General features: G+C 38.3%; 1 protein-coding gene across 5 annotated transcripts in view; it reads left to right on the forward strand.

The window, feature by feature from the left end:
* The window catches only part of PLCH2 (phospholipase C eta 2), a 128,460-nt gene that overhangs the window by 92,678 nt on the left and 22,174 nt on the right, over positions 1–13,608 (forward strand). For all 5 annotated transcript variants that reach the window (XM_072884282.1, XM_072884287.1, XM_072884285.1 and 2 more), the window contains exons 11-18: positions 377–470; positions 4,144–4,347; positions 5,444–5,564; positions 7,437–7,608; positions 7,892–7,999; positions 10,588–10,746; positions 12,718–12,810; positions 13,268–13,368. In XM_072884282.1, coding sequence (XP_072740383.1) covers positions 377–470; positions 4,144–4,347; positions 5,444–5,564; positions 7,437–7,608; positions 7,892–7,999; positions 10,588–10,746; positions 12,718–12,810; positions 13,268–13,368 — 1,052 coding nt within the window. The remainder of the gene's footprint in view (positions 1–376; positions 471–4,143; positions 4,348–5,443; positions 5,565–7,436; positions 7,609–7,891; positions 8,000–10,587; positions 10,747–12,717; positions 12,811–13,267; positions 13,369–13,608) is intronic.

Raw genomic sequence — 13,608 nt, forward strand, 5'->3', positions numbered from 1 at the left:
CTTCTCACAAAGCAGTCTAGTTCTTATCTGACGTGACACTGATTGACAGGAGTGAGAATCTCACTGGGTAACTGGAAATCCACCACTATGGATGAGTGGGTGGTGAGGCACTGGAACAGGTTGCCCAGAGAAGTTGCGGATGCCCCATCCCTGAAGTGTTCAAGGCCAGGTTGGACGGGGCTTTGAGCAGCCTGGTCTAGTGGAAGGTGTCCCTGCCCATAGCAGGGGGGTTGGAACTGGATGATCTTTAAGGTCCCTTCCAACCCAAACCATTCGATGATTCTATGATCTGGCCAGCTGTTAAACTGTACACAGAGAAAAGAGCTGGGACAAGCTGTGATTACTAGTTAACACTTCATTTTTGCTACTTTTACAGATGACGAATGTGACTAAAGAACACTGCCTGGAAATCATCAGCAAGTTTGAACCGTGCCTGGAGAACAAGAAGGAGGGAGCTCTGGGGATTGATGGTAAGCTGGCTGGTGTAGCTTTTGTAGGAAAGAGGCAACTGTTTAAATGCTTACGAGAATATTGCATTTGTTTGCATAATATATAGTCATAGAATTTTGTCATGTTGTATAGAGTATGCTTTTTTGGGGGGTTGGGGTTTTTTTTTTTGTTTTTTAATTTTTTTTTTAATATCTATTATTTGCTGAGGAACCTAAAGGGAAATTGGTACTCTTTGCAAGATTTTTGAAGGTACATATCATGATGAAGCAGCAGTCACTGAAAGTCAGCTGGAGCTGCATGTGTCTTTATTTGTGCTTTTGGAAAATACAGTAGAACTTAGTTGCATCATTCCTGCAGGTATTTTGGGAAATCCTTTAAGTTTTAATAAGAGGAGTGATGTGATCCAGAGTAAACGTGTGAAGTGGGATGGTAAATGAAATTTGTCTAGAAGCATGCTTTCATGACCTCTGGTGCTAAAGCCTTCACACTGAATGTAACAATTCTGTACCATGATGATGGTAGCTGTTATTTTGAGGGCTGATTCTAAATCCTTTCCCCTAAACAAATCTTCTGCCAGATCTTGTTGACTCCAAGGACAGAGTACATTCTTCAGGAATTAGATTCTGTGCAAAAGTTCTAGGACCTTTTGAAAATCAGTCTTGTCCCTTTCTGTGGGTGTGTTGTCATAGCGCAAAGTGGCAAAATATAAGTTCAGTTTTGTTTACTGCATGAAGAAGTGGGTAGTTTCTGGTATGTTGTGTAATGTGGGGTTTTTTCAAGAAATGATGGTTGCTTAGGATAGATTCAGGTCTCTTCTACTTTCAGACTAAATTTTCGATTTATTTTAAAGCTTATATTAATGCCAAGTAAGTGTAGAGTTGACATACTCATGTTTTTATTTTCTGGTGCTTTACAGTCAGTGACAGTTGTATAAAAAATGAATAATCAGGTTCATTATCTTGCCTTTCTCATAGCTAGAAAAGTCAGAGTAGGCTTTTCGAACAAGTGTAGTTTTTCATACCGGTAAGAAAAACTTTTAAAAAACTAGCCTGATCTATAAAATTGCTTTGCCTAAGAATGGATGATAGAACAGTTGATAGTTTATGGGTTAGGATTAGAGAGCAGTCCAACATGGGTGATGTTCTGCTGGGTGTCTGCTACAGATCTCCTGATCTGGAGGAAGTAGAAGATGAGGTTGTTTTGAGACAACTGGGAAAAGCTTCACTTTAGCAGGCTCTGCTCCTTATGGGAGACTTTAACCACTGCAGTGTATTGCTGGAAGTGCAACAGAACAGAACATATCTAACCTAGAGCTTAACTAATGCAGGAGATTTCTGGAGTGCGTTGATGATAACATCTGAACAGAGGTGGCTGAGGAGCTGACAGGGGGCACGCTGCTGGATTGGGTACTGACAAAGAAGAAAGAACTGCTTAAAAAACATAAATAATATCTGCGTGCATATACATGTATGCATATATGTGCGTGTGCGCACACGCACACAGAGAGATGTTATTCTTTTCTTGTCTTCTTGTGTAGTTGAGACATTAGATCCCTCTTGTCTTCCAGAAAACAAATTGGGTGTTGCCTAGGGAGACTGAAATACAACAGCTATGGGAACTGAAGCTGTATGTTTATTCCTCAGATTGGTACAGCCCAGACAAGAGCATCCTGCCCACACTTCGAGGCACTTCAGTAGTAGTAAAATAATAGTACAGTGTTCTTTGCCCATTCATATTCATTCATGTGTCTGTATTGCCTTGTGTCCTCAGCTGTGAGGGCTTGTATGATGAAGCACCTTGGTCTGGCCTGTGACAATTAACTCATTCAACATAGTCTTGTAAAAAACCTCTTACCTTCCTCTGTTGATCAAAATAAAACACTGTGTCAGTACGCTTTTCCTGAGTGTGTAAATACTAGAGATCTATGGTACACACTGCTGACAGTATCTTGATTCATTCATATTTCTTCATCCTAGGGCTGACAGATCCAGTTAGTGTGAACTCGTTATAACAAATTTGATATTATATTTTAACAAGTGCTTAAAGCAAACAATAGTGGTGTTTCAGAGGCTGCCCTAACGATGGTGTGTGGAATTAATCCTGTAGCAGCTTGATTGGTTTGTAGTAAGAAGAAATGATTAATTTGCCAAGACTCATTAGCTGTAGGTTTGCTGACATACACTGTGCCCTATCAATTTTTCATGCTCTCTGCTCTGACTTGGTTAGTCTTTTGGTTTTACTCTAGCTGTATTACTGGTTTGCTAGTTGATCATGACATGTGCCTCAAGAGACTCAAATATTAGGCTAGACTGAGGTTCCCTAGCACTGTTTCCTAGTGTATTGTTCAAAAAGTTTTGGCTGCTATTTGTATTTATCAGCTCTTTTCCTTTAATAAAACTTTCATCAATACAAAATGTAAAGCCTATAAGAACCATCACAAAGGTGACATTTTACCTTAAATTCTATTCAAGTTCAATTTCTCTGTGTTCTGTAGACCGGTATTCTGAGACTGATTTTGAAGACTGGAGTTATTTTGCCGTGTGTAGCTTTAGTGAAACAAAGCACCAGTCTGTCACGCTCAGAGAAGTGCGTTAAGACATTTGGAAGTTTGGCAGGATTTTTATATGGGTACTGTTTTATTTATGGAATAATGAGTGAAATGTCAGGAGAATTATAAGTCTTGAAGCAGAGACCTTTTGAATAAAGGCATCATCGCTGTCAGCATCTGTTAAGCCAGGATGGAATGGAAATCTTCGTCTTTCATTGGTGGTGAATGAAAAGAATTTTGGGGAGACTTGAAATGGAAGTTACAGTTTTTAATGTTAATCTGTCTTGTGAAAGTGTCTGTGTATATGTGAACAAAAATATACAGCTATTTCATACAAAGATAAAAAACATAACTTGCTAAAACTTGGTTTCTGAACAAGAGTGATGATTGCAATACAGAAATTGTCCAGGTGATGTAGTCTCCATGATTTGCAAGCATCCCACTACTTTGGAAAATAAATTCTTCTGGTAGCCTCACTGAAAGTGCTACAGATAATCAATGTTTTGGTGTCAAGTCTGAAGTAGTAAAGTGAACTTCAGTCTCATAAAGTGACAGTAATGCAATACTGCAGATCTCTCCCATCCACATGAGTGTTTATGCATGCGGTGTCACATCAAAATTAGAGACTGTTGCTTGTACAAGCCAATGTGTGTTGACATTATTCTGGTATTTTCAGAGGAAATAGAGGAGGGGAGAGTATCTCCCTTGCTTCAAACTGTTTTGGGCCACTGGAAACTATCTCTAGGCAGTACAATACAATCTTTCAACTCATTTCACTGAGGAGCAATGCCAGGATATGACCGCAGATCTCTGGAGGCTTTTATATGCTATGTGACTTAATGTCCCAGCAGAGTCTTTTGATAAAAATTATAAGCCTAAAATGTCAGGTTGGGTTAAGTAGATGTATTTTTTCAGGGAAGGCAGAGCAGGGAAATGTACAAAGAAACTAAAAATTTCTTGAAAGCAATAATTGCAATTGGTCATTATGACAGTTGGGATATAGTGGTGTTATTTATTTATTTATCTTTCTTACATGTTCATGAATGTGTTGGTGAACGTAAGGATGCATTTTTATGCTGGTTTTAGGAAGGCTACAGCAACAAAAAGGACAAAACTGTATTATTTATAGTATTGTTTGTTTGCAGGTTTCACCAATTACATGCGGAGTCCATCAGGGGACATATTCAACCCAGAACACTACCAAGTGAATCAGGACATGAATTATCCTTTGAGTCACTATTTCATTACCTCTTCACATAATACCTACCTCATGGGAGATCAACTGATGTCCCAGTCTAGGGTCGACATGTATGCATGGGTGCTACAATCTGGCTGTCGTTGCGTGGAAGGTAAAGATCAAAAAGGAATCATCAGTAGGTTCCGTAGTGTTGTTTCTCCTCAGTAAAGAAAGACTCATGACTTCTGCAGAAGACATGGTAATTGGGTAGAGGAAAAAGCCTAGTAAAATTATGTCTTCCCTTCACAAAGAACAACAAAATCATGTTGCCATATAATGGATAAATTTCTTGAGCATGGAAATAAGGCAAACATTCGAAGAGTAGTGTCGTTGGTACTGAGGAAAAAAAATTCTAAAAATATTTTTGTAGAGAAGATACTAACATTCAGTAGAATATATTGGCATATATACTTTCTAGCCAAGTGTATGGCAACCACACTGGCAAATATGGCAGAGTTCCTGCTATACATAAGAGGAAAGCTGATATTTCTGGTAAAAGAAGTAGGGTTCTATTATGTGAAATATTGACAGTCTCTGCAGTGACCAGGAAGCCTTTACGTGAAATCCCTTCTGATGTTTGTAGTGCCTTTCTGAGACAGTACCTGTTTCGTAATCAGCTTTAATATCCTGGCCATCAAAGTGTTTTCACAATTTTTCAGAAGGCCAATATTATGGTTTGCTCAGGTCAGATTGTGGACATGCCAGTGGGTGCTTCAGAGGAGTAAAACATTTCATGGAAATATGATTGTAAACAAGTATAAGGTTAGGCGAAATCCAAGGAGCGCTGGAGATGCCTATGTCTTGGCTTTGCTTGTGGTGTGAGAAGCTTGGCTAAGATTCTCTACTTTTGTTTTCAGGTTTAGCAGTAGTATAATGAAAGTGATGTTATGCTACGTCATCTCTCTTCCTGTCATAATACTCCTCAGCACTTGTTAAAGGAGATCTTTTTTGCTTGGGGCTTTCCCAAACAATGGGAACAGTCGTCTGTACGCAGTAGAATGTCAAGGCCAGGAAGTTTCGTCAGAGGAAGGACGTTCAGCACAGTGAGGAGGGAGATACAGATGAAGGGTGGGAATGAACCCATACCCTGTTGTGTTGGGTACATGCCTGGCTGGGTTGCTGAAGGGAATTGCAGGGTCTCATAGGTTCCACAGATGGGGGCCCCAGATGTTACTTGTCTGATGGGTGTCATTGTTTCTATTCTACAGTTGACTGCTGGGATGGGCCGGACGGTGAACCAATTGTCCACCATGGATACACTTTGACTTCCAAAATTCTCTTCAAAGATGTGATTGAAACTATCAACAAATATGCCTTTATCAAGAATGAGTATGTATACAGTCTGCCAACTTTTGAGTTTCAGGGCTATAAACTGGTGTGTTCCCAGGCATCCTTGTAAAGGCAGTCAGTGAAAATCTAACCTGTTTCTGCATATGCCAGACAGAATTCTGAGTTATTTTCTGTGGGGAGAAAGCCTTCAGAAAGAAATAACAAGGCAAAACTGACTGAGTAGGGGCATTCTGTACATAGTTGTGGGGCTGTCTTTATCCCATTTGTAGAAGACAAGAGGATCAACGTGTTTTGACAGTGAATGTTTTTAGTGAATAGCTGACAGTTTAAGCACATATCTCTGGATATGTACTCCAGTGATGCCAAGCACTTGGTTGCTCCAGGGATAGGAAGCAAGTCAGGCAGCAAAGGAATGCAAAGAGACAGTAGCCCAATTGTGGAGAAAGCAAACTGTTCAAGAGAAGTAGGTTATTTTCCCTACCTGTACATTGCTCAGGAAATCAGACAATTATACAAAGGGAAGTTTCATGTACCTTGGCATTACTGACCTCCTCCTGAGATCAAAAATGTGTGTGTCAACCTATCTTTTTTTTTTTTAAGATAAATTAATTTATCTCTGTAAAAATTTTCCAGTAGCTTCTCCAAAGCAGTCCGTCTGCCTTCGTTAATAGAGGTAAACTTGCACTGTAATTTCAGCCTAGGTAAACTTATTGTCAGCCTGAAATTTTTGGAGTTTGCCTGAAGACGTGGTAAATAAAGCAAAGGAGAGCTGGCCAGCAGAATATATAGCAAAGCTTCTGAAATTGCTGCAATTCTTAACGGCTTTACAGAAAGGTTAACTGGGACCGCGTTACAACTTATTTGCAGTGGTTGTTTTTCTTGATAAGTATTGATGCTCAGAGTTTGGTACTGAATGAAACGTAGTTTAGACTTGCAGGTGTTTTCTTTCCCAGGATAGGCTGGAGGCATAGCTGTTGGTAGGCTGCAAATTCAGCTAAGGAACTGCTTCAGGCAAAGCTAGGAATTTAACTATAGTCATCAAATGGGAAAGTTTTGTCCTGCAGGCACTGGCTGGCCGAAAGCCTAATTTTTCGTGATGAGGAGCCAGTGATGAAGGCCGGTGTCAGGATAGACATCTTTTTATTCATAATTAGTTTTTAATTAATTAATCCCTCATAATTCAGCCCTGCAAAACTCCACTGTATACTGGGTTTTGTGCTCATCCTAAAAATGCATCATCTCTAAACAGAAATCCATCTTCAGTGTGCTTTTATATGGCACCAAACACACTGGAATCAATGTTTCACAAACCTTACCTTGATGCCTTTCAAACAACCAGGCATTGTTATTTGTTGGCCTCAGCCTGGAGAATCAACAATAAAAGAAAATCTAGAAATAAAACTTACTGTCTTTGTCAAAGAGGCTTTATGTGCAGTCTGGTTTGTATGACACTGCTCTGTTGCTAGCTAGAAAAGTTTTCACGGAAGAACTAACACTCTTGAAACCTTTATTTACTTTTACCTGTGAGAGTACAAAAGGGCTGAAGCACCGATTGGAGAGGAGAGTTGAAGGCACTGGCTATTTCTTGCCGTGGCTTGCTAGAATCTCTCTGATAGGAAGTGGAGGTCAGGACTGAGTAGTGTAGGAAGGTGAAGAGTGTGCTCTGGAAAAAGCCGCATCAAATCAGATTGCAGAAGTTTAATTGTCCTGTGGCTGTCAACAATGAACCATTCAGTTTGGAGTGAGTCGTGGGGTATCAGTCCTGTGCCCACACTGATTTATCTAACCCCTGTGGATTTCATTGGTCGTGATGCCTGTTACAGGAATGGCTCAGACAGTAATAACCCTTATCCCCTTAATGCTATAAAAACTATATTTGCAGTTGATGATACTTGCTTATGTCTCTGCCAGGTACCCTGTTATCTTGTCAATTGAGAACCATTGCAGTGTCATTCAGCAGAAGAAGATGGCTCAGTATCTTACTGAAATTCTGGGAGACAAACTGGATCTGTCTTCTGTGCACAATGATGATTCTACCAAGCTCCCTTCACCAGCAAGTCTTAAAGGAAAGATACTAGTTAAGGTAAAAACCTGTTTCATTCATTCCATCCCTCTTTTTGTTTGTGACGATTATGATTTCTGCCTGGTTATCACTTATCACTTCAATCATTTTACAAAAAGCAATCTTTAAGAACCTGGTTCTGAAAGGTTCTTAATTAAGGTTCTGAACAAATGTCTTCTCAATCAATAAGAACCTAGTTGCATGCTTTGAATAATTTTTCTTTTTTTTTTTTTTTTTTTTTTTTTAAATGTATGATAGCAAGAGCTGCATGCTAACCTGCCTGTGTAATCATTTTATCTTCTAGGGTAAGAAACTTCCAGCCAACATCAGTGATGATGCAGAGGAAGGTGAAGTTTCTGATGAGGACAGCGCTGATGAGATTGATGATGACTGTAAATTAATGAATGGAGATGTAAGTTAAGTGACCATTTGAATGTAAATGTATGTTAAGTTTTCCCATCCCAGTGAGAAGAAACTTTGTATGAGTTCTCTGGAATGTGGATGTGGTCTAATCTTTGGGATTCATCGCAAGTCTTTTAGGTTCTAAACCTTCATGGGAACAGATTTGACAAAAGTGCATACTAGGGAGCACCAGTTCTAGTGGTTATGTTTCAAGTTTGGAATTTTGTATCTTTTAATATTTTAGATAGTAATATCTCATGATTCTTTATTGCATCATAGTGTTGTTCTCCTCAAATGCAAAAAAGAAAACAAAAATTCTACTTATGTCAAATTGTGGTCATTGTTACAGAGCATCCCTTTGGTTTGCTGAATGCTGGGTTTAGTTGATTTTTACTGTAAGGAGGTGTTAAAAAGGGAGAATATTTTAATCTCTGCTTGCTTGAATCTGAAAATCCCTTATTTCTTCATCCTTTTTAAAAGTTAATTTTTTTTGTCACTTTAATCTTCTGGCAAGTGACATTGCATCTTACAGAAACAATATAAAATACACAGCAAAGCCATTTAATAACATAAACTAGATTGCCTTGGAGAGAGATTGCATTTTCAGTCCTCTCCCTCAGGCTATTTCCTCATTTTGTATTATGGATTTGATCCTGTTCATCTAAAACTGAAAGAGAAACTTCTTTATGAATAAGTCTACCAAACGGGAAAAATAATTTGTTTGGTTTTTTAAAAATTATTGTGTTTTAGCATATCACTGTTCAATATTTTAAAGCTGACATCTGTGATGTTTTAATACTTCATGGTTTTTGACGCTTTCGTGTTATGTGATGCATCTTTTCAAAGTGGAAGGTATGGTACAGCCAGTGGTGATACAGCTCAGTCCAGCAGGCTTTCGCCTGTATAAGATCAGGCCTGGTATCAAGGCATGACCATTCTGAACAGGGAAAAAATGAGTTGAAAGCCAAACCAAAAGCTTTTACAACCCACTTAGGAGCTACCTATGTAGTTGACTGTACAGGGAAACTAGAACTACGCAAACTGAATAAAATGAGAATTGGAGATTTCTTGACTTTGAAACTTCACTGTGATCAACAAAGTTCACTCAGCTTGTTTTCCTAAGTTTTCTAGTTCTTTTGTCGCTATCCCAGGCATGGCAGACTGTTTCCAATATCCAAAGGAAACAAGGCAGGTGATTTGACAACCCTGATGAAATCAGGGGCACTGTGGTGCTTAAGATCCTGATTTTTGCAAGATCTCCAGATAATTTCTAGACTTAAAGATGGTTTGTTTCAAGAGGATCCTAATCCAGATGCTTGAACAAGCAGAAATGTTAGCAGATCTCTCATTGCTAGAAATTACTTTTGCCATGATTCTTTTCAACTTAGCCCACACACACGCTATTTATGAAGATATATCAAATAATGTTTATTTTTCTTCCATTAAATGGATGGAGAAATGAATGCCAGATGAATGCCAGAATGTCAAAGATGACACTTTTCTTAAAGTGTCATCTTTCATAATAAAATTAGGTAGTAATGTGTTATGGCTGGGTGTATTATTCTCACTAAAGGCTCAGAAGGCATTGCTTTGCTGACCTCATTGTCTTTGGTACTAACGTTCACTTTGCTGTGAGGTTTACTGATGCTTTAAATCTGAGATTTGCTACATCTGTTTTGCTTTCCGAGCCAAATTTTGAAGGGGTCAGAAAATCATAGCTTGTTTCATGACAAATTTAACTGGGAATTCTTAAGGCCTACTGAGAAAACACAATCTGTCACCTCTTAAAAGACCTGGGATTGTGAGTTTATCCCTCATGGATGAAAAAGAAAACTCTGGATTTCTGTTTTTGTTTCCCCCACTTCCTCCCATGGGCTATGATGTACACAGAAGGAGGGAACAGGAGTTCTCTTACATTTTGCCCTTGAGCTGCTTAAATCAAGATTCTAAGCTTCCCCCATTCCATCCAGTAGAATCTTGCATCTATTGTAACTGTAGAGTCAACCTTGGCATAGCATATGAATGCTGTCCATCAGCCCCGATGTGTGAGGGAAGTACCGTTTACGCAGAGTTTCCACATGTATCCATTACTATTAAATTTCCGTGAAGAATGGCTTATTGGACAGCACAATGGAATAGATCAGATTTTTTACTAAATATGTACTGCAAAACATAGCATATGTTAATCCAGTTCAGTATGGGGGGGTCATCTCAGTAATAACTATTTCTATGTTAGCACATCCTTGGCTTGTAATAGACATTACAGCTGAATAGCTCTGCTAACAGTCAGCCTTGGTTTAACTGGAACTGTTTTAATCAGTTTTACTCTCTCATTACTTCAGACAATGTTTACACTTTAGATCTAACATCTACTTCAGGGCCTCGTATGCTTCCATACCTTACGTTAAGTCTGATACCAAGCTGCAGGTAACTGCTTCACATTATGCAAATGAAGAACTTCTTTTTTTGTTTGTTTGGTTTTTTGGGTTTGTTTTTTTTTTTTCTTTCACACAACATTTTAGTTTGCATTAATCCTGGCTGGAATTACTAAGACTTTTTTCATCACTACCTGGTTTAATGATTCTGGTTTGTTTGTAGGCATCTACTAATAGGAAAAGAGTGGAGAATATAGCAAAGAAAAAACTTGACTCACTGATAAAAGAATCCAAAATCCGTGACTGTGAAGATCCAAACAATTTTACAGTTACCACTCTACCATCATCAGGAAAGGCTGGTCTAAAATCAGATAATAAGAAGGTGAACATGTTTTATTATACTTCACTTTCCTCTAGACCTAATTGTTGTTTTGTTTGTCTCTGTAGCTACAAAGTACTATTATTTCATAACAATAATGCTTGTTCTTTCAAAGGTAGATGTCTAAAGTTGGGCTTTTAAATCTGTTTTGAGACTCCCCAGTAAAGATAGCTCAATTTACCTGATGTGTCTGCAGCTATCATAGTACTAATGAAACTAAAGAATGCTCAGCACTTCCCTTAAAACAAGATAGTGTGAGTCACACGATGAATTTTGCAGATCTATTTGCCATTAGGTCCCTGTCTCCTGTCTGGGTTAACTAGGATAACACAACTGAAGAATAACCAGATAGCCAAAATGTTCACTTGGGATGTGGGAGATCCAGGTTCATGTCCCCAGTCAGACTTAGGTGGAACTGGGATTTTAAAAGCTTTGTTTTCCATTCTTGGATGACTGCCCTGACCACCACGTATTTGGCTATTTCAATACATAAGAAAACACATTCTCTTCTGCTGTAATATTTTTTGTAATATTTTGTCATGACATCTTATTAATACATCAGGTTCCTTATATAACAGCTATATTATAAGGAAGAATACTTTTCGCATTTATGCCCATTTAGCAGAAGTTTCTTTTTAATTTGCCGATAATGAGATTTTAATTTTAGCTGTTTTTATTATTCACACTTGATGCAGAGGCATAGTCTGTTACTGCAGATGAATAATGAAATATGGCAGTCTTTCAAAATATAAACTGAAATGCTAACCACTTCTTTCTTCAAAATACAATTACTTTCTCCAGTGACTTCAGAGAAAGAGGTGTTTAGCATTTCCATCGGTTGTGTTTTATTAGCTTACTGAATAAACCATATATTATTGACTTCGGATTCATAGCTGAATTCATTCAGTTAATGATGATGCCAGGTGAACATCACTGTCAGATATGCAAAGCTTTTTTTCTTGATCACACAGCAATTGGAGCATGAAATGTACACATGAAATGACTTTTCAACAGAAAGAATTTTATTTTCCATTATAACAAGTGCATATGAAAGTTGGGCGCTTTTTCCTCAGTTCTTTATATTCTATGCATTTACATGTGTATCTTAATTTTATACTAATGCTTATTTATAAAAATGTACTCAGCCCACAGACTACACTTCAGGAACTTGAGGCATTGTTATTTTAGAATTTGTAAACAGCCACAAAAAGCGTAGGAAGATTGTTGCATGCAAATGGAAAACATCGGAGATCTGCCAATAATAAGCAGGTGTACTAACTAGGGATTAAAACTAGATGAGAACTAAAATTCAGCTTCCCAAAACTTTCTATGGCATGAGTTCTGTATGTACTTTTAAGCCTAATGATTTACATAATGTATCAGACAGTTATTCTTGTAAAATCTACTACAAGGCCAAGATTTCAAGAATCCTTTTGCATAGGTGTTAACCAGAATAGCCTGTGTTTTATTAGTCTAGGAAACAATGAAACTGTAAGGTCATATTAAAAAACAGTGGCACCAATGAAGTATATACATTTTTAGGGATTACGAGAATTTTGTTTCCTTCTTGCCATGGAGTATCCTAGCAAAACTGTGTAATTGGCAGAAATAAGTCCTGTTAAACTATGCTTTTCAAATATTAAGCTACAAACCAGTCTGGTGTCAACGAATGTATGTGGTATGGGGGCATTCAAACTTTGCCTGTATGAAAATAAAATTGGGGCTAGGTATTGGTGTGATTTCTGTCTTCTCTGAAAGTTCCTGTGGACAAAAAGGATGGCAATTACTGCCGGGATACAAGGTCTTGTACTCAGCTTGTGTTTAAAAAAAAAAAAAGTCTGCGTTGGTCTGGTCCAGTTCTGTTGACACTTTAGGGAGGATTGCTTCCCAAACTATTTCTGATGATGTTCAGATATGCAGTCTGTAGCACTCTCTTTGGTCTGCTACATTATTCTTTCTGCTTGGTTGCTTTAGAATAAACTTGAGGATGATGTGGAATCTGGGGAAGACTTCAGTACCAATAAAAGGCACAGCCGGTCATTGATGGGCAGTTTTTCTAAACGCAAGGTGAGCCACTCGGTAGATTAGGTCTGCACTAAATATTGTATTCTTGGGTAGGTTTTTTCTTTGCACACAGTGGTGGAGTGGAATATCATAACTGTATTGTCTGGCAGAGGCTTGCTGTCACACTGTTCACTGAATAGATAGGCTGGATAACTGGTTATAATTGTGCATAACAGATAGTTTCAATTTACATCAAAGTCTAAAATCTGAAAAACATAGAAATTCATTTGCACCTTTTATCTGAGGATTTGCGATTCCTTTATAAAAAGGCTCTGACCTTGGGCTGAGTCTTCCCCATGTGCATGCATGTCGCTCTGCAATACTGAGTATTACAAAAGCTGTCATTTCCCATTTTCTGTAAGTAACATACTCATTGGCATAACAAAGCAGAATTGTATCCAGCTGCTCAAACGTTGATCAGACGGTTGTGACATTATGGTTTTATTTCCTTGTGGCACAGAAAAAAGGAAGCAAATTGAAAAAGGCAACAAGTCTGGAAGAGGGTGAAGATGATTCAGATTCTCAAGGAAATTTAGCCAGGAGCTCTGTACATTACAGCAGGTTTGTTAACAAGTGATTTGGCAATTTTGTTTCTAAAAAAGATACCTACATAAATGTACCCACTAAACAGCTATGCTTCAGGTCTAGGAGCCAATTTGTTGAAGGCTGCAGGCACGTGACAGGAATCTGGTATAAGGGTAGATCCGATGTCTGCCACAAGACCATCAGAATGATCTCTTGGTGCCATTCAGGCTAATTAGCAAAGTACAGTGGACCTTGTATGTGTTTTGAGCTCTTACC

This window comes from Ciconia boyciana, chromosome 19 (assembly GCF_034638445.1).
Source record: "Ciconia boyciana chromosome 19, ASM3463844v1, whole genome shotgun sequence".
Taxonomy (NCBI): domain Eukaryota; kingdom Metazoa; phylum Chordata; class Aves; order Ciconiiformes; family Ciconiidae; genus Ciconia; species Ciconia boyciana.